General features: G+C 47.5%; 1 protein-coding gene across 1 annotated transcript in view; it reads left to right on the top strand.

Annotated features, from left to right (window-relative positions):
- LOC144506906 (papilin-like) overlaps positions 1-26,919 on the top strand; it is a 90,635-nt gene that overhangs the window by 48,981 nt on the left and 14,735 nt on the right. The window contains exons 3-5 of the mRNA XM_078233260.1: positions 1,852-1,989; positions 2,677-2,804; positions 26,032-26,140. Coding sequence (XP_078089386.1) covers positions 1,852-1,989; positions 2,677-2,804; positions 26,032-26,140 — 375 coding nt within the window. The remainder of the gene's footprint in view (positions 1-1,851; positions 1,990-2,676; positions 2,805-26,031; positions 26,141-26,919) is intronic.

The following is a 26,919-nucleotide window of genomic DNA, read 5'->3' on the forward strand; positions in this document are numbered from 1 at the left end:
CTCTCCTCTCTCTCTCTCTCCACAGTCCCCTGTCTCACTCTCTCTCACACCTCTCTGTCTCTCACTCACACTCTCCTCTCTCTCACACACTCTCCTCTCTCTCTCTCACCCTCTCCTCTCTCTCTCTCACACACTCTCCTCTCTCTCTCACACACTCTCCTCTCTCTCTCACACACTCTCTCTCTCTCTCACACAGTCTCCTCTCTCTCTCTCTCACACACTCTCCTCTCTCTCTTTCTCACAATCGCCTCTCTCTCTCTCTCAAACTCTCTCCTCTCTCTCTCTCACACACACTCTCCTCTCTCTTTCTCTCTCACACAATCTCCTCTTTCTCTCTCACACACACTCTCCTCTCTCACACTCTTCTCTCTCTCTCTCACACTCTTCACTCTCTCTCTCACACTCTCCTCTCTCTCTCTCACTCACTCTCCTCTCTCTCTTTCTCACACTCTCCCTCTCTCTCTCTTTCTCTCTCAACTCTCCTCTCTCTCTCTCACACACACTCACTCTCCTCTCTCTCTTTCTCACACTCACCTCTCTCTCTCTCTCTCAAACTCTCCTTTCTCTCTCACACTTTTCTCTCTTTCTCTCTCACACTCTCCTCTCTCTCTCTCTCTCACACTCTCCCCTCTCTCTCTCTCTCACACTTTCTCTCTCTCTCACACTCTCCTTTCTCTCTCTCTGTCGCTCTCTCACACACACACACTCTCCCCTCTCTCTCTCTCTCTCTCACACTCTCCTCTCTCTCTCCCACACACACTCTCTCGCTCTCTCTCACACACACTCTCCTCTCTCTCTCTCTCTCTCCCTCACACTCTCCTCTCTCTCTCTCTCTCTCTCACACTCTACTTTCTCTCTCTCACACACTCTGCTCTCTCTCTCTCTCACACACTCTCCTCTCTCTCTCTCTCACTCTCCTCTCTCTCTCTCACACTGTCTCCTCTCTCTGTCTCTCTCACACACACACTCTCCTCTCTCTCTCACACACACTCTCCTTTCTCTCTCTCACACACTCTCTCCTCTCTCTCTCTCACACACATTCCCTCTCTCTCTCACACACACTCCTCTCTCTCTCTCACACTCTCCTCTCTCTCTCTCTCTCACACACTCTCCTCTCTCTCTCTCACACTCTCCTCTCTCTCTCGCACACACTCTCCTCTCTCTCTCTCTCACACACACTCTCCTCTCTCTCTCACACACTCTCCTCTCTCTCTCACACACTCTCCTCTCTCTCTCTCTCACACACACTCTCCTGTCTCTCTCTCTCTCACACTCTCCTCTCTCTCTCACACACACTCTCCTGTCTCTCTCTCTCTCACACTCTCCTCTCTCTCTCTCTCACACTCTCCTCTCCCTCACACACTCTCCTCTCTCTCTCACACACTGTCCTCTCTCTCTCGCTCACACCCTCTCCTCTCTCTCTCTCTCTGTCTCTCTCACACTCTCCTCTCTCTCTCTCTCTCTCTCTCTCTCACACACTCTCCTCTCTGATCTCACCAGATATCTGGCACGACTCCAATTTCCCGCCTCTCTTGCGATTTTATTAGCTGGTGGGATGAGATGGTAAGATCGCCCCTTAGACTTTGCAGTCTTTAAAAGGACAACTTAGCAGTAGAATTATACATTCTACATTGCATAGTGCCACATGGTCTGTATAAAATAACACACTGGCCTAGCCTTGGAGATTTAGATATATATATTCCATATTGGTAGTAACTGTGTCAACATGCAACAATTGGTATAACTTTGAAAATCACTTGCCAGTAATTATTCAATTTAGAAACAACATTTGAACTGTATTTGAAATGATTTATAAATTTCAGTTTTAATAAACTTTATTTCCTCTGCCAGGTTAAATATAGAAAGAGGTGATCCTTCCTCAGTGGATACAAGGCCAGGGCAAACCGTGAGGCTACAGTGCAGAGTCGATGCGTTCCCCTCGCGTATTGTTGAATGGCACAAAGATGGAAGACCATTATATTCCGTGAGGTTAGTCTAGTTATTCTAAGTTCAAAGGCATAGCTGATAATAGCTATGGTTATAAAGCTTCTTCTAAGATTCTAGAGATCACTGTGCCAAATGTGAGAACACCTCCTTTTCACAGGTGATTTGGACATTGTTCCTGAAGTGCCACAATTGCAGTGTTGAATGGGGAGCATTTGATATTTTCTTACTGTTCTTTTCAGTTGTTACTCACTGTCAGTTGAGGAAAAAAACTTAAGAAACACTTAAAAGAACAAGAATGGACTTGTTTTGATATCCTCTTTCTGAGATCCCTGAAAGTTCCAAAGTTCTTTTCAGCCAATGGATTATGTCAGAGTATAGTTCCTATTGTAATGGGAGAAATACAGCAACAATTTGTGCATAGCAGGCTCCCACATTTAACAACATGATAATGCTCAGATAATGTTTAGATGTGTTGGTTGAAGGATAAATATTGACTAGGATACAGGGGTTCCATGGCTCTTTAATGCAAAAGGGTCTTTTAATCCCCCTTCAGGGGACAGATGGGACCACAGCTTAACATCTCTTCTGAAAGATAGCATCTCCGACTGTGCAGGACTCCCGCAGTACTGCTCTGGGATTGCAAAATGGAAGGGAGGGGAGGGATAATTGCCCCCTGAGTTGCTTTTACTAAGCTGTTCCTGTCTTGCTTTTGCTGTTTCTCACATACAGACACATCACACACTCAGATGGATCATTAGCAATCAACTGGGTTCGAGAACAAGATGCTGGATTGTACACATGTCATGCATCTAATGGACGTGATGAGGATTTTCGTCAAGTTCAGCTTAATGTTCGAGGTACTGCTTGTTAATCGGGAGTTTTGATCTGAAATATTTAAACTGGAAGAGTGGACGATCCTGGGTGTTGTGATGTTAAGAATAGAAACACTTAACATACTCATTTCTGCTATTCATTAGTGGTACTAGAAACACTTCTTTAAATGATGGGCAGATCAGTCTTCTATGAATGTGCGCGGAGGCCATTCCTAGGTAGATTTCATTTGAAAAACTGTCCTGAAAAGCACTCTTTTTGTCTAATAAACAATTCTGGTGTGAATGTTACCCTATGATTCTCACAGGTTACCATCAGTCTCTACACTCGCATGAACACAGCAAAAACATTAGAAAAGTCAAAATCAAAAGGTCATTTGGCTGTTGGAAGCCTATCCAATTAGTATTCCTCTTGTGCTTTGATCACCTCTGTAGCCTGCATTCCTACAAATCAGTTTGGTGGATTACTTCAGACCACATTACTCCCCATCTGTAAACTTTCCTCCTGATATTTGCTGTAAATTGCTCTCATTATTAAAGTGGACCAGTTTCAATTTAGCTCTGCTCCCCTGAATAACATCCTGATTTAGTCATTTCAAAAACTTGGTTTGTTTAAGCAAGTGTGCATTTTTCTAATCAGATCTAATCACTTTCTAATCAATAGGCTCCCAAATAGTCATCGGGAAATTGAGGAACAAATATGGAAGGAGATTACAGATAGCTCCAAGAAAAATAGGGTGGTAATAGTCGGAGATTTTGACCTTCCCAACATTGACTGGGACAGCCATAGTGTTAGAGGGTTGGATGGAGAGAAATATGTTGAGTGTATTCAGGAGGAATTTCTCATTCAGTAAGTGGATGGCCCGACTAGAGAGGGGGCAAAACCTGACCTCCTCTTGGGAAATAAGGAAGGGCAGGTGACAGAAGTGTTAGTGAGGGATCACTTTGGGACCAGTGACCATAATTCTATTGGTTTTAAGATAGCTATGGAGAATGATAGGTCTGTCCCAAAAGTTAAAATTCTAAATTGGGCAAGGCCAATTTTGATGGTATCAGGCAGGAACTTTCAAAAGTTAATTGAGAGAGTCTGTGGGAAGGCAAAGGGACATCTGGTAAGTGGGAGGCTTTCAAAAGTGTGTTAACCAGGGTTCAGGGTAAACACAACCTAACCCACACATCTTTGGATTATGGGAGGAAACCAAAGGACGCGGAGGAAATCCGCACAGACACGGGGAGAATGTGCAAACTCCACACAGACAGTGACTCAAGGCCGGAGTTGAACCCAGGTCCCTGGCACTGTGAGGCAGCAGTGCTAACCACTGTGCCACCTATTTATTTATAAATATCTTTAAAAACAAATCTAAAAATAAAATGACTGACTCCTGCATGTTCTCATTTGGAGTAAAGTCAGGTCAAGTTAAGAACCTGCCTCTGAGTGACTGTGTTGTGTCTGGTGTATTTCACCTGTATGATTTGCTGCTTGGGATCTCTTGTAGAGATAGGGACTGGGAAATGTTGGGACTGAGATTCATTTCCAAATGGGGTCTAACCTGTAACCGCATCAAACATTATTATTCACACAAAGTGGAATTGTGATTGGTTGACTTCAGTCCTTTCACATTCCAATTTCGATTCCTTTACCTAGGGTTTGTAGACTTGAGGATGGCAGACAGGATAGTGAAATGGGCAGAAGCATGACAGATAAACTTCAGGGCAAGAAGTGTGAAGTGACGCACTTTGGAAAGGACAATTTAGTGTAAATGGGATGATTATGAAAATGTTTCAGTAACTCAGATGTCCCTCGACACAAATCCTTACAAGTTGCCATGGCAAGTTAATATATCAGTTAAAGAAGCATATGGGTTACTGGCTTTATAAATAAAGGAACAGAATATAAAAGCAAATCAATCTTGCTAGAACTTTAATAATCACTGGAATATTGTGACAATCCTCATCATCACACTTCAGGAAAGATGTAAAGATCAGCCATGATCTTATTGAATGGCGGGGCAGGCTCGAGGGGCTAGATGGCCTACTCCTGCTCCTATTTCTTATGTTTCTTATGTTCTTATGTTCATACAATGGGTACAGAGTAGATATTAGCAGTTATGAGGAGAAGTTGGAAAAATGGGGACTGTTCTCTTTGGAACAGAGCCAGGGGTTTGGGACTGATTGATAGCTTCTTCAAAGAACTGGCACAGGAAAGATGGGCTGAACTGCCTCCTCCTTGTGCAGTATGATTCTATAAACTCGCCAATACCTCAATAAGGAGACGATGTTTAATGACCTCATCTCCCTTGGCTGTACAGAGTAAACTCTTCAGATCACAATTGTGTTTTTTTAATAAAGCTGATTGATTGATAAGCTGGTCAGTTTGTTTCTATAACCTCCGATGATTCTCTTTGGGAACTTTGGGCATTCTATCTTTGATTTGTCTGTTCTGCTGTTCCCTGTGTCCAGCTGCTACTCACACCCAGCCAAGTTTGTCAGGTTGGGTTCTCAGTAGAGCTGCCCTGCCCGGCTGAAGGGCTGCCAAGACCACAGCACACTCTGGGAGAGAAACAGCACACGGTCGGGACTGGCAACTAGGCCTCGCCTCACTCAGCTGGACAACCAGTCTTTACAGTGCCTCGCGATACAGGGGAATACGTCTGTGTAGCTCACAATAATGTGGGATCAGCACAAAGAATGATGGTGGAACTAAAGGTCAAAGGTTTTTACAATGTCAACCTTGCATTTTTAAGACTGCTTTAGTTTTGGAAGATTGTTCTCAGTCCCTCACTGCTCAAAATTTATAATAAACAAGCAGGGAAAGATGGGTTGTTTTACAAATATACGTGAATGCCTCCTCTCAGACCCCATTGCCAGCTCCTACTGTCAGTCCCTTATTGGCAGACCTTGCTGGGGCTGGGGCAGTGGGGGGAGGTAGGGGTAGAGGTAGCGAACAGAGTACCCTGTGTTGCCGGAGCGGAGAAGCTACGACATCTTCTCCGGAGCCTTCAACATGTCATCGATGAAAACGAACATCTCGTCAAGGCCCTCACCCCCACTATTTGCCTTCAAACAACCACGCAACCTCAAACAGACCATTGTACGCAACAAACTACCCAGCCTTCAGGAGAACAGTGACCATGACACCACACAACCCTTCCACAGCAACTGCTGCAAGATGTGCTGGATCAGCAACACGGATGCCATCATCTCACGTGTGAACACCATCCACCAGGTACAAGGTACATACTCTTGAGACTTGGCCAATGTTGTCTACCTGATACGCTGCAGGAAAGGATGTCCCGAGGCACGGTACATTGGGGAGACCATGCAGACACTATGTCAAGTGATGTCCATTCATCCATTGTCAATCACCAGGCAGGAGTGTTCCCTTCCTGTTGGGGAACACTTCAGCAGTCACGGACATTCAGCCTCTGATCTTTGGGTAAGCATTCTCCAAGGCGGCCTTCAAGACGCACGACAGCGCAGAATCGCCGAGCAGAAACTGATAGCACACATGAGGACGGCCTCAACTGGGATTTTGGGTCCATGTCACATTATCTGTAACCCCCCCGACTTGCCTGGGTTTGCAAAATCTCACTAACTGTCCCGGCTTGATACAATTTCAAACCTCTTTAACCTGTGCTTAACCCTCTCTCCACTCGCATTGTCTGCACCTATAAAGACTTGATTACCTGTTCAGACTCGCATTCCAACCATTATCTTGTAATTGAATTTATGTCTATATATGCCCTGTTTGTGAACCCAACTCTTCACTCACCTCCCACCAACACCTCTACTTTCTCAGAAGACTAAGGAAATTTGGCATGTCAGCTACGACTCCCACCAACTTTTACAGATGCACCATAGAAAGCATTCTTTCTGGTTGTATCACAGCTTGGTATGGCTCCTGCTCTGCCCAAGACCCCAAGGAACTACAAAAGGTCGTGAATGTAGCCCAATCCATCACGCAAACCGGCCTCCCATCCATTGACTCTGTCTACACTTCCCACTGCCTCGACAAAGCAGCTGGCATAATTAAGGACCCCACACACCCCGGACATTCTCTCTTCCACCTTCTTCCTTTGGGAAAAAGATACAAAAGTCTGAGGTCACGGACCAACCGACTCAAGAACAGCTTCTTCCCTGCTGCTGTCAGACTTTTGAATGGACTTATCCTGCATTAAGTTGATCTTTCTCTACACCCTAGCTATGACTGTAACACTACATTCTGCACTCTCTCGTTTCCTTCTCGATGAACGGTATGTTTTATTTGTATAGCGTGCAAGAAACAATACTTTTCACTGTATGTTAATACATGTGACAATAATAAATCAAATCAAATCAAGGGGCAGCGCTCCTAAAGCTCGTGTTACCAAATAAACCTGTTGGACTTTAACCTGGCGTGTGAGACTTCTTACTGTGCTTACCCCAGTCCAACGCCGGCATCGCCACATCAAAATAATGTTGTGCCTGCCACACAGTCTGTTTTAACCCTTATACGATGGACAAAGAATTGCGAGTAGACTTCTTGTTAGTACAACAATATTTATTTAAAACACACAATCAATAATCACCCATCCAACCAACAATAAGTTATCTTACAGAAAATACTAAAGTTCAAATCCAATACTAGACCTTGCCTTAACTTTGCGTGACTGGCAAGTACCCAGGCAGATATTGGCCTTTATCTGTGCGCTGGTCTCTGTTGTCCTCTGCGTAGTCTGGTCCTTTGGTCTGGTCTGGCACTCTGGCTCTGGTCTTCCTTCCTTCCTTGTTGAGTGTGGTGGCTCTCCTCGTGCTGGTTGTTGCTGGCGATGCTCACTGTTGTTGTAGCTCATTCGTGGGGTCAGAGAGAGAGATTCTTGGTTGCGCAGCACCCTTTATACCCCGTTGGGTTTCACGCCCCTTTTGGCCATTGTCAATCAATCGATCAGGACTTGATCACCCTGATCGATAAAGTCCAATCGGGTGCTGCTACACCAATCTCTGGGTGTGTCCCCAACGGCCATGTCTGTAGGTGCTGGGGGCATGTAGGACACACACCTCCCTCCCAAATAAGGGGTTAAGGCGCCCCTATGTCTGGTAAACAACCCAGTTTGATCAGAAAGTCCCCTTTGTCCTGGAGATGGCCCATTTCCTGTGTATTCAGTTGTCTGAGCTGCAGCTTGTTTATCTCTGTCTTTTAGGCTGCAGTCTGCTGTTTTACTTCTTGCCCAATTGTCCCAGAGTGCTTTGCAAATCGCCATTTTAGATGGCCCCTTTGGCCACAGTCCCCCCTTTGATCCTGAACGCGAAGCGTGATGGATCACAAACTCAGGACCAGTATCTGTCAGGAATTCCCCAGTCACTCAACAGTCAAGCAAGGCCCAGGCATGGGCATGCACAGTAACAATACATCCCTACAACGTATTGACATTCCAGAAGCTACAGACAGCAACACTCTACAAATACAAACAACCACATATTCTAAACACCATTATTACAATAAGCTAATTACCCACAAATACAAACAATCACATATTCTGAACATCATTATTACAATAAGCTAATTATAAACCAACATTCAAACAAATATTACAATAAAGTATTCGCAAATCTGAGGCACATTTCGATAGTTGGATTTCCAACTGTTCATTAGTACAAATTGCAAAATGCCCGGGTTCCTGTAAACATTGGGGCAGCACGGTGACACAATGGTTAGCACTGCTGCTTCACAGCTCCAGGGACCTGGGTTCGATTTCCGGCTTGGGTCACTGTCTGTGTGGAGTTTGCACATTCTCCCCGTGTCTGCGTGGGTTTCCTCCGGGTGCTCCGGTTTCCTCCCACAGTCCAAAGATGTGCAGGTTAGGTTAATTGGCTATGCTAAATTGCCCCTTAGTGTCCCAAGATGCATAGATTAGAGGGATTAGCGGTAAATATGTAGGGATATGGGGATAGGGCCTGGGTGGGATTGTGGTCGGTGCAGACTCGATGGGCCAAATGGCCTCCTTCTGCACTGTAGGGTTTCTATGATTCTATGATTGTTCTACTGAATTGGAGGGGACCGTGGTTCAGGGGCGAACCCTACGTCCTGTCTCCAGGTGATCCTCTTTTTCCATCGGCTGAATTGGACTGTGAGGCTGATTAGATATACCAGGGTGAACAAAATCAGTAATCCCGCCGGGGGTGACATTCATTATGTGAACAAATGGGCGGATTTGGATGTTTGAGCCTCAGTTCCGAAGGTCATTCCACCAGGAGGTGACTTTAATTTCTTTAATTCTCCTTTTCACCTCTTGGGTCTGCTGTATTGGTGAAGGTTCTGTGGGCTGTAGCCAATTTTATCCGAATCTGGTTCAACTCCTCCGGCAGGGGTTTCAGGCTTGTGTCATATTTCTCATGGTACTCTCCTAGAGTCTGTCGGAGCTCGTCAGTGGCATTCAAATCTATCCTCTCCCTCTTATGAATGTCTATGAGTTGAATGAGGCCCACCCTGGTTGGTATGTCTGGTTTGATGCAGAATGTAGTGTTAGTAATGTTACCATGTGTCACACCATACTGATACTGTTTCAGGGAGGTGGTGAGACAGGATCTCCCTGCTCCCTTGTAAGCCACCCGAGTTATGTCTGTGTCCAGGCTACAAGCTTCTACTGAGCAATTTAGACGAGTGTTTGTTCTGAAGCCACATGGTGCAGGCTCATTTAAGTAAACTGGATACGGGCATGCGGGCATGTCCAGAGTAGTGCCTATGAGTCTCCCTTCTCTCTCCAATGTGTACGGTAAAGTGCCGTCGTGCCCTATCCAGATATCCTCATAGATATTCCCTATACTTTCCACTTCAAAGACCCTCAGTCCGACCTGGTCGTCAGTGATTATGGGAGAGCCCTAAAATCATTCCCAGGGCTTTCCCTGGAGTCCCTTTGCAGTCATCATTGAACCAGACTTTGGTCAACTGTCGCATCTGACAACCAGATAACTCGGGGTGTTTCTTACCCATAAATAGGTGTTCCATCTGTTCGTCACAAATCCAAGATGTCCAATGCGTACCTGCTCTAGGTTTTCCCTTAGCTGTTCTATCATCCACTGTCCAAATGCACTACATAAAGTCCGGTTCTGTTGTCGGTCATCATCCTCTAATTTGTCCCTGATAATTTGATTGATTACTTGGCGTGTCCTTCCAATGCAGCTACCATGTGGCTGCTGGCTGTGTTCCCAGTCAGTTCCCCTTCAGCATCTTGCTGATTGGCTTCATTGATAGAACTGAGTGTCTGTGTAACCTGTTGGGTCAGAATCCTAAGTTTATTGTCCAGGTCAGCTAAATCAAGGGCGTTGATGGTTGCTACCCCTGCCCCGTATGGTGTGGCCATGTCATTGACTAACTCCCTCTTGGATCTTTCCTGTCTTTCGTCCATTCCTATCTTTCGTCTTAACAGTCTGCGAGTCAAGTGGAGGTAGTCTCTTAAGTTGGGGAGAGCACCACTCTGGCAGTTGGGTCCCAGCTATATCCACCACCACAGGTACCAATTCATGGTGGATGTTGTCATACAGGGTTTTCCCTGTGTGTTTTAATATCAATCCATTCTGTGGTCTGGGGGTGGCTTCAGGACAAATCGAGTGGGATGGTTTTGGGGTTGGCTTCGGCCCAGTTCTTATTTCGTACAATGCAAAGTTCCCCTCGGGGGGCACCGCTGCCCGAGCTCTAATCCTTTTTCTGGGCTGTTGGCCAGATGTCCAATTTCGGGGCACCCATTATTTGAAAATCCCCATCAATCCCCTGCTACGGTGACACTCAGATAGCATTCAGTTGAACTGCCATTTTTTTTGTATATCAACCGCTGGTTGTTACACCCAAACATTATACTCTTATCGGGATGCATCCATAACACGCCCTCCTCACATTCTCCCGCGTCAGATGGGACAACCATAAATAACCGGAATATCACAAGTTCATCTTGCTTGGAGTGTCCTGTGTGCTTCTCCCGATGATGAGTCCGATGAGGTAGATCGTAAGTTGCATCTCTGTCGTCGTCCGTCGCTGTCCTGAGGAGATCAATGTAATTTCTGCTGTTATCGCATCTAATATTTGATGTGTATACATATATTTAAACTGTCCATGCCCCCCACCCCCCCCTTTTTTTTAAACACTATCGACAGTGGTGTGGTCAGGAGGACCCGGGTATATCAATTGTCGTTTGTGTGTCGTAGTTTTTTATTCTAATTGTGAACCACTGCTGAGGAAATATTTGTTCAGATCGATAAATGGACGAGTCCATTTATCGAGGACTTACTCAGTTCATGGAAGGGCGTTGGGAAGAGTTACAGAACAAAGAGATCTAGGGGTACATGTTCATAGCTCCTTGAAAGTGGAGTCACAGGTGGACAGAGTGGTGAAGAAGGCATTCGGCATGCTTGGTTTCATCGGTCAGAACATTGAATACAGGAGTTGGAATGTCTTGTTGAAGTTGTACAAGACATTGGTAAGGCCACACTTGGAATACTGTGTGCACTTCTGGTCACCAGAATATAAGGATATTATTAAACTAGAAAGAGTGCAGAAAAGATTTATTAGGATGCTACCAGGACTTGATGGATTCAGTTATAAGGAGAGGCTGGATTGACTGGGACTTTTTTCTCTAGAGCGTAGGAAGCTGAGGGGTGGTCTATAAAATAATTAAAGGCACAGATCAGCTAGATAGTCAATATCTTTTCCCAAAGGTAGGGGAGTCTAAAACTAGAGGGCATAGGTTTAAGGTGAGAGGGGAGAGATACAAAAATGTCCAGAGGGGCAATTTTTTCAGACAGAAGGTGGTGAGTGTCTGGAACAAGCTGCCAGAGGTAGTAGTAGAGGCGGGTACAATTTTGTCTTTTAAAAAGCATTTAGATAATTACATGGGTACGATGGGTATAGAGGGATATGGGCCAAATGCGGGCAATTGGGATTAGCTTAGGGGTTTTTTAAAAAAAAGGGTGGGGTGGACAAGTTGGGCCGAAGGGCCTGTTTCCATGCTGTAAACCTCTATGACTTGTGCTTGGTAAGCTGATGGAGAAGATCCTGAGGGACAAGATTTATGAGCATTTAGAGAGGTTTAGTATGCTCAAGAATACTCAGCATGGCTTTGTCAAAGGCAGATCGTGCCTTACGAGCCTGGTGGAGTTCTTCGAAAATGTGACTAAACACATTGACGAAGGGAAAGCGGTAGATGTGGTTTATATGGATTTTAGCAAGGCGTTCGATAAGGTCCCCCATGCAAGGCTTCTAGAAAAAGTGAGAGGGCATGGGATCCAAGGGGCTGCTGCCCTGTGGATCCAGAACTGGCTTGCCCAAAGGAGGCAGAGAGTGGGTATAGATGGGTCTTTTTCTAAATGGAGGTCGGTCACCAGTGGTGTGCCCCAGGGATCTGTTCTGGGACCCTTGCTGTTTGTCATTTTCATAAATGACCTGGATGAGGAAGTGGAGGGATGGGTTGGTAAGTTTGCCGACGACACAAAGGTTGATGGGGTTGTGGATAGTCTGGAGGGATGTCAGAAGTTACAGAGGGACATAGATAGGATGCAAGACTGGGCGGAGAAGTGGCAGATGGACTTCAACCCAGATAAATGCGTAGTGGTCCATTTTGGCAGGTCAAATGGGATGAAGGAGTACAATATAAAGGGAAAGACTCTTAGTACTGTAGAGGATCAGAAGGACCTTGGGGTCCGAGTCCATAGGACTCTAAAATCGGCCCCACAGGTGGAGGAGATGGTTAAGAAGGCGTATGGTGTGCTGGCCTTTATCAGTCGAGGGATTGAGTTCAGGAGTCCGGGGATAATGATGCAGCTATATAAGACCCTCGTCAGACCCCACTTGGGGTACTGTGCTCAGTTCTGGTCACCTCATTACAGGAGGGATGTGGAAAAGATTGAAAGGGTGCAGAGGAGATTTACAAGGATGTTGCCTGGATTGAGTGGCATGCCTTATGAGGATAGGCTGAGGGAGCTCGGTCTTTTCTCCTTGGAGAGACGTAGGATGAGAGGAGACCTAATAGAGGTGTATAAGATGTTGAGAGGCATAGATCGGGTGGACTCTCAGAGGCTTTTTCCCAGGGTGGAAATGGCTGCTACGAGAGGACACAGGTTTAAGGGGCTGGGGGGTAGGTACAGGGGAAATGTTAGGGGGAAGTTTTTCACACACAGGGTGGTGGGCGAGTGGAATCGGCTGCCGTCAGTGATGGTGGAGGCGAACTCAATAGGGTCTTTTAAGAGACTCCTGGATGAGTACATGGAACTCAATAGGATGGAGGGTTATAGGTAGGCCTAAATGGTAGGGATATGTTCGGCACAACTTGTAGGGCCGAAGGGCCTGTTTTGTGCTGTAGTTTTTCTATGTTTCTACGTTTCTATGACTCTATAAGTCGTGGAGTGGTCGGAAAAGAGCTTGTTTAACTGACTAGCAAAATCAAGGCGGCCTGTTTTATTCTAACAGCAGTCACCATTAGCCCTAGGGATTCGAATAGCACTGGAGTCGGTCTATAATGACCATGAAGAGGTGTCCATTCCATAAGTGTCTTGGAGTTTGAAGGCGGAACGCATTTAAAATTTAGCACAAGTGCCTCTAAGAGTTGAAAATGTAGCCCAGTCGCCTTGACGATTTTAAAATTTAGCACAGCCGCCTCAATGATGTTGAAATTTAGCACAGCTGCCTCAATGATTTCCACAGTTGCCTCAATGATCGTCTTAACTGGAGAAAGGTGACCAAAGAGCACAGCGTCGGACTGTGTAAATAACCTGGTTCATAGAAACCCTACAGTACAGAAAGAGGCCATTGGGCCCATCGAGTCTGCACCAACCACAATCCCACCCAGGCCCTACCCCCATATCCCTACATATTTACCCACTAATCCCTCTAATCTACGCAACCCAGGACACTAAGGTGCAATTTTAGCATGGCCAATCAGCCTAACCCGCACATCTTTGGACTGTGGGAGGAAACCGGAGCACCCGGAGGAAACCCACGCAGACACGAGGAGAATGTGCAAACTCCACACAGACAGTGACCCGAGCCGGGAATCGAACATGGGTCCCTGGAGCTGTGAAGCAGTAGTGCTAACCACTGTGCTACCATGCCGCCCAACCATGCCGGTTAATCGTACTAGCAGTATACAGACGGTATGGGAATGAGTCGGTTGTACTTAACCGTGACATTTTACTGTCGGTCGGTCACAGTGGACCTGCAGGTTGAGGGGTTTTGAGTAGGTGCTTCCATCAGAGATCCTTGTACCTTGCATTGGTCTGCATTGTAGGCTGAATTTCATCATTTGGAGCACCTTAGATTCCTTCATTCAGCATTTCCATTAACAAATTGCCCAACAGAGACTCATCCTCTGCATCATTTATCTCATGGAGCTCCATCATTACCTCATCACCTGGCCTCCATACCCATGTCTGTTCGTTGGACTGCACTGTGGGGTCTGTGTTTGGATCTGGGTACAGGGGTCCTTTATCCTCGTCTCCCATTCTAATCAATCTGTGTGTCTGGTCCCTTATGATGTGGAGATGCCGGCATTGGACTGGGGTAAACACAGTAAGGAGTCTAACAGGTTTATTTGGTAGCAAACGCCACTAGCTTTCGGAGCACTGCTCCTTCGTCAGATGGAGTGGAAATCTGCTCTCAAACAGGGCACAGAGACACAAAATCAAGTTACAGAATACTGATTAGAATGCGAATTTCTACAGCCAACCAGGTCTCAAAGATACAGACAATGTGAGTGGAGGGAGCATTAAGCACAGGTTAAAGAGATGAGTATTGTCTCCAGACAGGACAGCCAGTGAGATTCTGCAAGTCCAGCAGGCAAGCTGTGGGGGTTACTGATAGTGTGACATAAACCCAACATCCTGGTTTAGGCTGTCCTCATGTGTGCGGAACGTGGCTATCAGTTTCTGCTCAGCGACTCTGCGCTGTCGTGTGTCGTGAAGGCCACCTTGGAGAACGCTTACCCGAAGATCAGAGGCCGAATGCCCGTGACCGCTAAGTGCTCCCCAACAGGAAGAGAACAGTCTTGCCTGGTGATTGTCGAGCGGTGTTCATTCATCCGTTGTCGTAGCGTCTGCATGGCCTCCCCAATGTACCATGCCTCGGGACATCCTTTCCTGCAGCGTATCAGGTAGACAACGTTGGCCAAGTTGCAAGAGTATGTACCGTGTACCTGGTAGATGGTGTTCTCACGTGAGATGATGGCATCTGTGTCGATGATCCGGCATGTCTTGCAGAGGTTGCTGTGGCAGGGTTGTGTGGTGTCGTGGTCACTGTTCTCCTGAAGGCTGGGTAGTTTGCTACGGACAACAGTCTGTTTGAGGTTGTGCGGTTTTTTGAAGGCAAGAATTGGGGGTGTGGCGAGATGTTCGTCTTCATCAATGACATGTTGAAGGCTCCGGAGGAGATGCCGTAGCTTCTCCGTTCCGGGGAAGTACTGGACGACGAAGGGTACTCTGTCCACCGTGTCCCGTGTTTGGCTTCTGAGGAGGTCGGTGCGGTTTATTCCCCGTGGGTACTCCCCGCGTTGGAGATCTCAACTGCCTCCCAAAGATACACAAGGCAAACACACCCGGCCGTCCCATCATATCGGGCAATGGGACCCTGTGTGAGAACCTCTCCGGCTATGTCGAGGGCATCCTGAAACCCATTGTACAAAGAACCCCCAGCTTTTGTCGCAACACTACGGACTTCCTACAGAAACTCAGCACACATGGAGCAGTTGAACCAGGAGCGCTCCTCGTCACAATGGATGTCTCGGCACTCTACACCAGCATCCCCCACGATGATGGCATTTCTGCAACTGCCTCAGTACTCAACGCCGACAACTGCCAGTTTCCAGATGCAATTTTACAACTCATCCGCTTCATCCTGGACCACAATGTCTTCACCTTCAACAACCAGTTCTTCATCCAGACACACGGAACAGCCATGGGGACCAAATTCGCACCTCAATATGCCAACATCTTCATGCACAGGTTCGAACAAGACTTCTTCACCGCATAGGACCTTCAACCAATGCGATACACTAGATACATCGATGGGGCGGCATGGGTAACACAATGGTTAGCACTGCTGCTTCACAGCTCCGGGGACCTGGGTTCGATTCCCGGCTTGGGTCATTGTCTGTGTGGAGTTTGCACATTCTCCTCGTGTCTGCGTGGGTTTCCTCCGGGTGCTCCGGTTTCCTCCCACAGTCCAAAGATGTGCGGGTTAGGTTGATTGGCCATGCTAAAATTGCCCCTTAGTGTCCTGGGATGCGTAGATTAGAGGGATTAGCGGGTAAAATATGTAGGGATATGGGGGTAGGGCCTGGGTGGAATTGTGGTCGGTGCCGACGCGATGGGCCGAATGGCCTCCTTCTGCACTGTAGGGTTTCTATGATTTCTATGACATTTTCTTCCTTTGGACTCATGGTGAACAATCACTGAAACAACTCTATGATGACATCAACAAGTTCCATCCCACCATCAGACTCACCATGGACTACTCTCCGGAATCGGTTGCATTCTTGGATACATGCATCTCCATTAAGGACGGTCACCTCAGCACCTCACTGTACCGCAAGCCCACGAATAACCTCATGATGCTCCACTTCTCCAGCTTCCACCCTAAACATGTTAAAGAAGCCATCCCATACGGACAAGCCCTCCGTACACACAGGATCTGCTCGGATGAGGAGGATCGCAACAGACACCTCCAGACGCTGAAAGATGCCCTCATAAGAACAGGATACGGCGCTCGACTTATCAATCGACAGTTCCGACGCGCCACAGCGAAAAACCGCACCGACCTCCTCAGAAGACAAACACGGGACACGGTGGACAGAGTACCCTTCGTCGTCCAGTACTTCCCCGGAGCGGAGAAGCTATGGCATCGTCTCCGGAGCCTTCAACATGTCATTGATGAAGACGAACATCTCGCCAAGGCCATCCCCACACCCCCACTTCTTGCCTTCAAACAACCGCACAACCTCAAACAGACTATTGTCCGCAGCAAACTACCCAGCCTTCAGGAGAACAGTGACCACGACACCACACAACCCTGCCACAGCAACCTCTGTAAGACGTGCCGGATAATCGACACGGATACCATCATCTCACGTGAGAACACCATCTACCAGGTACACAGTGCCTACTCTTGCAACTCGGCCAATGTTGTCTACCCGATACGCCGCAGGAAAGGATGTCCCGAGGCATGGTACATTGGGGAAACCATGCAGACGCTACAACAACGGACGAATGAACACCGCTCAACAATCACCAGGCAAGACTGTTCTCTTCCTGTGGGGGAGCACTTCAGCGGTCACGGGCATTCAGCGTTGGATCTTCAGGTAAGCGTTCTCCAAGGTGGCCTTCACGACACACAACAGCGCAGAGTCACTGAGCAGAAACTGATAGCCAAGTTCCGCACACATGGGGACGGCCTCAACCGGGATCTTGGGTTTATGTCACACTATCGGTAACCCCCACGACTTGCCTGGACCTGCAGAATATCACTGGCTGTCCTGTCTGGAGACAATACACATTTCTTTAACCTGTGCCTAATGCTCTCTCCACTGACATTGTCTGTATCTTTAAGACTTGATTAGCTGTGAAGATTCGCATTCTAATCAGTATTCTGTAACTTGAGTTTGTGTCTCTGTGCCTTGTTTATGAGCAGATATCCACTCCATCTGACGAAGGAGCAGCACTCCGAAAGCTAATGGCATTTGCTACCAAATAAACCTGTTGGACTTTAACCATGAAGATGTTGGCATATTGAGGTGTGAATTTGGTCCCCACGGCTGTTCTGTGTGTCTGGGTGAAGAACTGGTTGTTGAAGGTGAAGACATTGTGGTCCAGGATGAAGCAGATGAGGTGTAAAATTGCATCTGGAAACTGGCAGTTGTCGGCGTTCTTACTTTATTCATATTCTCCTGAACCAGTAGTGCAATCCCCACCCCTTTTACATCCCCCTCTATCACGCCTGAAACATCTATATCCTGGAACGTTAAGCTGCCAATCCTGTCCTTCCCTTAACCCACTCTCTGTAATGGCAACTACATCATAGTATCTAGTACTAATCCAAGCTCTAAGTTCATCTGCCTTACCTGTTACACTGGGAAGGCAGATGTTTCGCATTGAAACAGTTCTGGTCGCCACACTACCAGAAGAACTTACCTTCTTCCTGGCTTGTCATGACCTTTAAACCTGGCTGGACTGTTAAATTTACCTGGTTTACAGCAGCTGGGGTTTTAAAACTGGCACAGTGGGACAGTGGTTAGCGCTGCTGCCCCACAGAGCCAGGGAACCGCGTTCAATTCCTGGCATAGCTTACTGTCTGTGCGGAGTCTGCACGTTCTCCTCGTGACTGCGTGGGTTTCCTCCGGGTGCTCCGGTTTCCTCCCACAGTCCGAAAGACATGCTGGTTAGGTGTATTGGCCATACTAAATTCTCCCTCAGTGTACCCGAACCCGAGTATGGCGACTAGGGGATTTTCACAGTAATTTCATTGCAGTGTTAATGTAAGCCTACTTGTGACACTAATAAATAAACTTTAAAAACTTTAAACTTAAAAGAGGGGTGTGGCATACGTACCTTTCACTGAGCTTCCCCTAATTGTGGGCCCCGTCTGTGCTACATAGATCTTGGCTGGCCTTAGTCAGAAGTCATGATGTGGAGATGCCGGCGTTGGACTGGGGTGAACACAGTAAGAAGTCTCACAACACCAGGTTAACGTCCAACAGGTTTATTTGGTAGCAAATACCATAAGCTTTCGGAGCGCTGCTCCTTCGTCAGATGGAGTGGAAATGTGCTCTCAAACAGTGCACAGACACAGAAATCAAGTTGCAGAATACTGATTAGAATGCGAATCCTACAGCCAGCCAGGTCTTAAAGGTACAGACAATGTGGGTGGAGGGAGCATCAAACACAGGTTAAAGAGATGTGTATTGTCTCCAGACAGAACAGCTAGTGAGATTCTGCAAGTCCAGGAGGCAAGCTGTGGGGGTTACTGATAATGTGACATAAATCCAACATCCCGGTTTAGGCCGTCCTCATGTGTGTGGAACTTGGCTATCAGTTTCTGCTCAGCGACTCTGCGCTGTCGTGTGTCGTGAAGGCCGCCTTGGAGAACGCTTACCTGAAGATCCAAGGCTGAATGCCCGTGACTGCTGAAGTGCTCCCCCACAGGAAGAGAACAGTCTTGCTTGGTGATTGTCGAGCGGTGTTCATTCATCCGTTGTCGTAGCATCTGCATGGTTTCCCCAATGTACCATGCCTCGGGACATCCTTTCCTGCAGCGTATCAGGTAGACAACGTTGGCCGAGTTGCAAGAGTAGGTACCGTGTACCTGGTAGATGGTGTTCTCACGTGAGATGATGGCATCCGTGTCAATGATCCGGCACGTCTTGCAGAGGTTGCTGTGGCAGGGTTGTGTGGTGTCGTGGTCACTGTTCTCCTGAAGGCTGGGTAGTTTGTTGCGGACAATGGTCTGTTTGAGGTTGCGTGGTTGTTTGAAGGCAAGAAGTGGGGGTGTGGGGATGGCCTTGGCGAGATGTTCGTCTTCATCAATGACATGTTGAAGGCTCCGGAGGAGATGCCGTAGCTTCTCCGCTCTGGGGAAGTACTGGACGACGAAGGGTACTCTGTCCACTGTGTCCCGTGTTTGTCTTCTGAGGAGGTCGGTGCGGTTTTTCGCTGTGGCGCGTCGGAACTGTTGATCGATGAGTCGAGCGCCATATCCTGTTCTTATGAGGGCATCTTTCAGCGTCTGGAGGTGTCTGTTGCGATCCTCCTCATCCGAGCAGATCCTGTGTATTCGGAGGGCTTGTCCGTAGGGGATGGCTTCTTTAACGTGTTTAGGGTGGAAGCTGGAGAAGTGGAGCATCATGAGGTTATCCGTGGGCTTGCGGTACAGTGAGGTGCTGAGGTGACCGTCCTTAATGGAGATGCGTGTGTCCAAGAATGCAACCGATTCCGGAGAGTAGTCTATGGTGAGTCTGATGGTGGGATGGAACTTGTTGATGTCATCATATATATAACGCCGCAGCCTGGAAACCAAGATCGAAAATATATTCTCAACTTGCGCTCAGGATGCAGACCAGCTGCGAAACTCTGCCAAGCAGATGAGACAAAGGAACTACACCATCGACATGCACACCAAGAACAGGAAACTTGAGAAACTCGGCATCACCACCAGCAGCAACCAAGCCTCCCCCGGTACCACAGTAGAAAACAGTACCACTGCAGGGAAGTCCATTGTCAACTTTTCGAACTACACACTTCAGCCAGATGAAATCGAAGTTCTCAGCCGAGGGCTCAACTTTTGCCCCACTACCAAAATAGACCCCATCAGTCTCGCAGCAGACACAGAGGAATTCATCAGGCGAATGAGGCTGCAGGAGTTCTTCCACAAACCCCAAGAGGCCAACAACGAACACAATGAGACAGCCAATGAACAGGAACAGCCGACAGAGAGATCCGCAGTGCATCCGAAGAGGAAAGAGTCGAATTGGACTCCTCCGGAAGGCCGCTGCCCTCGACTTGACATGTATGCCCAAGCCGTCAGGAGGTGCGTCAACACCAAATTCATCAGCCGCACTCACAAGACAGCCCCGAACATCACCCAAGCACAACGTAACGCCATCCACGCTCTCAAGACCAACCGCAATATTGTCATCAAACCAGCAGACAAAGGAGGGGCCATCATCATACTGAACAGAACGGATTACTGCAAAGAAGTGTACCGACAACCGAACAACAAAGAACAGTACAGTTACCCACAGATCCGACCAAAGAACACACCCGTCAACTCAACACTCTGATCAAAACCTTTGATCCGGACCTTCAAAACACCCTCCGTGCTCTCATCCCACGTACTCCACGCGTTGGAGATCTCTACTGCCTCCCAAAAATACACAAGGCAAACACACCCGGCCGTCCCATCGTTTCAGGCAATGGAACCCTGTGCGAGAACCTCTCCCGCTATGTCGAGGGCATCTTGAAACCCATTGTACAAAGAACCCCCAGCTTTTGTCACGACACTATGGACTTCCTACAGAAACTCGGCACACATGGAGCAGTTGAACCAGGAGCACTCCTCGTCACAATGGATGTCTCGGCACTCTACACCAGCATCCCCCACGATGATGGCATTGCTGCAACAGCCTCAGTACTCAATGCCGTCAACTGCCAGTTTCCAGATGCAATTTTACAACTCATCCACTTCATCCTGGACCACAATGTCTTCACCTTCAACAACCAGTTCTTCATCCAGACACACGGAACAGCCGTGAGGACCAAATTCGCACCTCAATATGCCAACATCTTCATGCACAAGTTTGAACAAGACTTCTTCACCGCACGGGACCTTCAACCGATGCTATACACTAGATACATCGATGATATTTTCTTCCTTTGGAGTCGTGGTGAGCAATCACTGAAACAACTATATGATGACATCAACAAGTTCCATCCCACCATCAGACTCACCATAGACTACTCTCCGGAATCGGTTGCATTCTTGGACACACGCATCTCCATTAAGGACGGTCACCTCAGCACCTCACTGTACCGCAAGCCCACGGATAACCTCATGATGCTCCACTTCTCCAGCTTCCACCCTAAACACGTTAAAGAAGCCATCCCCTACGGACAAGCCCTCTGAATACACAGGATCTGCTCGGATGAGGAGGATCGCAACAGACACCTCCAGACGCTGAAAGATGCCCTCATAAGAACAGGATATGGCGCTCGACTCATCGATCAACAGTTCTGACGCGCCACAGCGAAAAACTGCACCGACCTCCTCAGAAGACAAACACGGGACACGGTGGACAGAGTACCCTTCGTCGTCCAGTACTTCCCCGGAGCGGAGAAGCTACGGCATCTCCTCCGGAGCCTTCAACATGTAATTGATGAAGACAAACATCTCGCCAAGGCCATCCCCACACCCCCACTTCTTGCCTTCAAACAACCACGCAACCTCAAACAGACCATTGTCCGCAGCAAACTACCCAGCCTTCAGGAGAACAGTGACCACGACACCACACAACCCTGCCACAGCAACCTCTGCAAGACATGCCGGATAATCGACACGGATGCCATCATCTCACATGAGAACACCATCTACCAGGTACACGGTACATACTCTTGCAACTCGGCCAACGTTGTCTACCTGATACGCTGCAGGAAAGGATGTCCCGAGGCATGGTACATTGGGGAAACCATGCAGATGCTACGACAACGGATGAATGAACACCGCTCGACAATCACCAGGCAAGACTGTTCTCTTCCTGTGGGGGAGCACTTCAGCAGTCACGGGCATTCAGCCTTTGATCTTCAGGTAAGCGTTCTCCAAGGCGGCCTTCACGACACACGACAGCGCAGAGTCGCTGAGCAGAAACTGATAGCCAAGTTCCGCACACATGAGGACGGTCTAAACCGGGATGTTGGATTTATGTCACATTATCAGTAACCCCCACAGCTTGCCTCCTGGGCTTGCAGAATCTCACTAGCTGTTCTGTCTGGAGACAATACGCATCTCTTTAACCTGTGTTTAATGTTCCCTCCACCCACATTATCTGTACCTTTAAGACCTGGCTGGCTGTAGGGATTCGCATTCTAATCAGTATTCTGTAACTTGATTTCTGTCTCTGTGCACTGTTTGAGAGCACATTTCCACTCTATCTGACGAAGGAGCAGTGCTCCGAAAGCTTATGGTATTTGCTACCAAATAAACCTGTTGGACTTTAACCTGGTGTTGTGAGACTTCTTACTTAGTCAGAAGATCAGGCGTGATTAGAGTCCAACATTTAGATATCAGCACATTCAGTGCTACTGTGACACAGGAATCTTCCCGAAGGAGGTCGCCCCTCCTGACTATCAGCTCTTTGAAAACCCTATCCGGCTTCCCTCTCCTCTTTCCCCCAGTCTTGTAATTTTTCATTTCTCTTCAAGCATTTAGTCCATTGTCTTTTAAAGGAGGAAGATGTAGCTGGTGTGATCAGTAAGTTTGCGGACGACACGAAGATTGCTGGAGTTGCGGATAGTGATGAACATTGTCAGAGAATACAGCCGGATATAGATAGGCTGGAACATTGGGCGGAGAAATGGCAGATGGAATTTAATCCAGATAAATGCGAAGTGATGCATTTCGGTAGATCTAATGTAAGGGGGAGCTATACAATAAATGGCAGAACCATCAGGAGTATAGACACACAGAGGGATCTGGGTGTACAAGTCCACAGATCCTTAAAGGTGGCAACACAGGTGGAGAGGGTGGTGAAGGCGGCATATGGCATGCTTGCCTTTATTGGACGGGGCATAGAATATAAAACTTGGCACATGATGTTGCAGCTGTATTGAACGATGGTTAGGCCACATTTGGAATACTGCGTCCAGTTCTGGTCGCCACACTACCAGAAGGACGTGGAGGCTTTGGAGAGAGTACAGAAAAGGTTTACCAGGATGTTGCCTGGTATGGAGGGTCTTAGCTATGAGGAGAGATTGGGTAAACTGGGGTTGTTCTCCTTGGGAAGACGGAGGATGAGGGGCGACCTAATAGAGGTGTATAAAATTATGAAGGGCTTAGATAGGGTGAATAGTGGGAAGCTTTTCCCAGGTCGGAGGTGACGAACACAAGGGGTCACGGGTTCAAGGTGAGGGGGGCAAGGTTCAACACAGATGTCAGGGGGACGTATTTTACACAGAGGATGGTGGGGGCCTGGAATGCGCTCCCAAGCAAGGTGATTGAGGCGGACACGCTGGGATCGTTTAAGACTTATCTAGATAGCCACATGAACAGACTGGGAATGGAGGGATACAAATGAATGGTCTCGTTGGGCACATGAGCGGCACGGGCTTGGAGGGCCGAAGGGCCTGTTCCTGTGCTGTATTGTTCTTTGTTCTTTGTTCTTCTTTGAAACAAATGCACTTCAGTCCACCAGACCCTCTCTGATTTGCAACCCCACCCTGCCTGCTGTTTCTCTGAGTCTTACTGGCCCTACTCTCTGGTTCCCCTTCAGCTAATTCACCTTTGCTTTGGTTCCCATCCCCCCTGCCAAACTAGTTTAAATCCTCCCGTGTGACACTCCCGGCCAGAATGTTTATGCCCTTCCAGTTTAGATGCAACCCGTCCTTCTTGTACAGGTCCCACCTGCCCCGGAAGAGACCCCAATGGTCCAGATATCTGAAACCCTCCCTCCTACACCAGCTGTTTAGCCACGTGTTGAGCTGCACTATCTTCCTGTTCCTCGCCTCACTAGCACGTGGCACAGGGAGTAATCCTGAGATTACAACACTAGAGATCCTGCTTTTTAACTTTCTACCTAACTCCCTAAACTGCTGCTGCAGGACCTCATCACTCTTCCTGCCTATGTCGTCAGTACCAATATGTACCACGACCTCTGGCTGCTCACCCTCTCCCTTCAGAATGCTTTCTGTCCGTTCAGAGATATCCTGGACCCTGGCGCCAGGGAGGCCACATACCATCCTGGAGTCTCTTTCACATCCACAGAAACGTCTATCTGTACCCCTAACTATAGCGTCCCCTATAACTATTGCTCTAGTCCTCTTTGTCCCTCCCTGCTTAACAACAGAGCCAGCCGTGGTACCACTGCTTTGACTGCTGCTGCTGTTAACCCCTGATAGCCCATCTCCCCCAACAGTATCCAAAATGGTATACTTGTTAGAGAGAGGGATGACCACAGGGGATTCCTGCACTGACTGCCTGCCCCTTCTGGCAGTCACCCATCTCTCTGCCTGCACCTTCGGTGTGACCACGTCTCTAAAGCTCTTATCTATGACACTTTCCGCCTCCTTCATGCTCCTAAGTGCATCCAGCTGCTGCTCCAACCTATCCATGCGTTCTGTAAGGAGCTGTACTTCCTGCAGACATAGTCACCCGAGACACTGGAAGCGTCACGGATCTCCCACATCTCACTGACCTCACTGACCTCACTGACTCACATTTCGAGCACCAGTGAAATTATTTGAAAAAAATAACGTTGACAACGTTGGCCAAGTCGCAAGTGTATGTACCGTGTACCTGGTGGATGACCCAGCACATCTTGTAGAGGTTGTTGTGGCAGAGTTGAGTGGTGTCGTGGTCACTGTTCTCCTGAAGGCTGGGTAGTTTGCTGCAGACAATGGTCTGTTTGAGGTTGTGCGGTTGTTTGAAGGCAAGAAGTGGGGGTGTGGGGATGGCCTTGGCGAGATGTTCGTCTTCATCGATGACATGTTGAAGGCTCCGGAGAAGATGTCATAGCTTCTCTGCTCCAGGGAAGTACTGGACGACGAAGGGTACTCTGTCCACTGTGTCCCGTGTTTGTCTTCTGAGGAGGTCGGTGCGGTTTTTCGCTGTGGCGCGTCGGAACTGTCGATTGATGAGTCGAGCGCCATATCCTGTTCTTATGAGGGCATCTTTCAGCGTCTGTAGGTGTCTGTTGCATCATTTAGTAGGAAATCTTTTAGTTTAGGTCATTTTTCCCCCAAATTGGCCTTTGATTTTACCTAGTTTTACACTTCTCCGAGGATAGTTTCATGTGGGTGGGAGTGTCATGAATACACACCGCATTACAATATGTCAGGCTGTATGGACCAGAGATTCTTTTCCTCTCCATCATATTTATATCTTTAAAATCTTCTACTTGCACCCAGAGCCACCATTTTATGTGGGTGGTATTGGGGATAGTGCGTTACCCCAGTTTAGCATTAAGCCTGGATTGAAACATATTATTCCTTCACGTTACAGCTTTGAAATATAACATTATAAAATACTTTCAGGTGTCAATAGAAACCTGGAAATGACAGAACCGCAGGAGTGAGTTTTGTACTGAAAGCGATTGTTTTGTACAGAAAATATGCCCTTGAACATTCCTTTCATTGCAAATTGCAAATGGAAACATTTCCTTACATTATTGCAAAGTGGCCTATCCACAGGACCCCAGCCTTCATAACTCTCCCTGCTTTTAACAAAAATTGGTTCCATTTTCTGTTTTCTTTTGAGAAATAAATGATATTGATGATCCTGACTGTGGGTGGCAGAGTCATCTCTCGCTGCTGAGAATTGATTTCTCTCAGTTCTTTGTGAGATTTCCCAATAGGACAGTCTCAAAGTGAGACAAGAGAACTTCTCCCACTATGTTTCTTCCTGCTTAGGGAAGCAGTGAAAACGGCAGCAGGACCAGGTTTTCAGAGTGTAGTTGTCTTGGGGAAGTTAGTGGTACTCTCTTCCTCTCGACACCAAAAAGAATTGAAAAAAAACTAACATGAGTTTTGTCTTCATCAGGAGAGCTGAAGATTACAAGACCTCCCCAGAATCTACGTGTGGCCTCAAGAGGAACAGCTGAATTTCCATGTGTGGTAGCTGCTGCTAATGCTAATATACGATGGACAAGGTAACAGGACAATATGAAATAAAGCAAAGCACAGTACACTCTAATCCTATATGAGGGGAGGAGCTTTAAATCTTTTTAATCCCATTAGCCTCATGATTGGTTGTAATTATTAACTCTCTTTCAAGATCTGTCTCCACTCTATGGTGAGAAGCAATGGTAGCAGACTTGCCCCTGAGTCTTATGTTCAAATCTATTTAAAAAAGGTTCCAAAAGAAATCCGGGAAATTATAGGCCAGTAAGTTTGACGTTGGTGGTGGGCAAGTTATTGGAAGGTGTGATAAGGGACAGGATCTACAAATATTTGGATAGACAGGGACTTATCAGGGAGAGTCAACATGGCTTTGTGCGTGGTAGGTAATGCTTGACCAATCTATTAGAGTTTTTCGAGGAGGTTACCAGGAAAGTGGATGAAGGGAAGGCGGTGGATGTTGTCTACCTGGATTTCAGCAAGGCCTTTGACAAGGTCCCTCATGGGAGGTTAGTTAGGAAGGTTCAGTCGCTGGGTATACATGGGGAGGTAGTAAATTGGATTAGACACTGGCTCAATGGAAGAAGCCAGAGAGTGGTTGTGGAGGATTGCTTCTCTGAGTGGAGGCCTGTGACTAGTGGTGTGCCGCAGGGATCGGTGTTGGGTCCATTGTTGTTTGTTATCTATATCAATGATCTGGATGATAATGTGGTAAATTGGATCAGCAAGTTTGCTGATGATACAAAGATTGGAGGTGTAATGGACAGTGAGGAAGGTTTTCAAAGCTTGCAGAGGTATTTGGACCAACTAG

This window comes from Mustelus asterias, chromosome 18 (assembly GCF_964213995.1).
Source record: "Mustelus asterias chromosome 18, sMusAst1.hap1.1, whole genome shotgun sequence".
Taxonomy (NCBI): domain Eukaryota; kingdom Metazoa; phylum Chordata; class Chondrichthyes; order Carcharhiniformes; family Triakidae; genus Mustelus; species Mustelus asterias.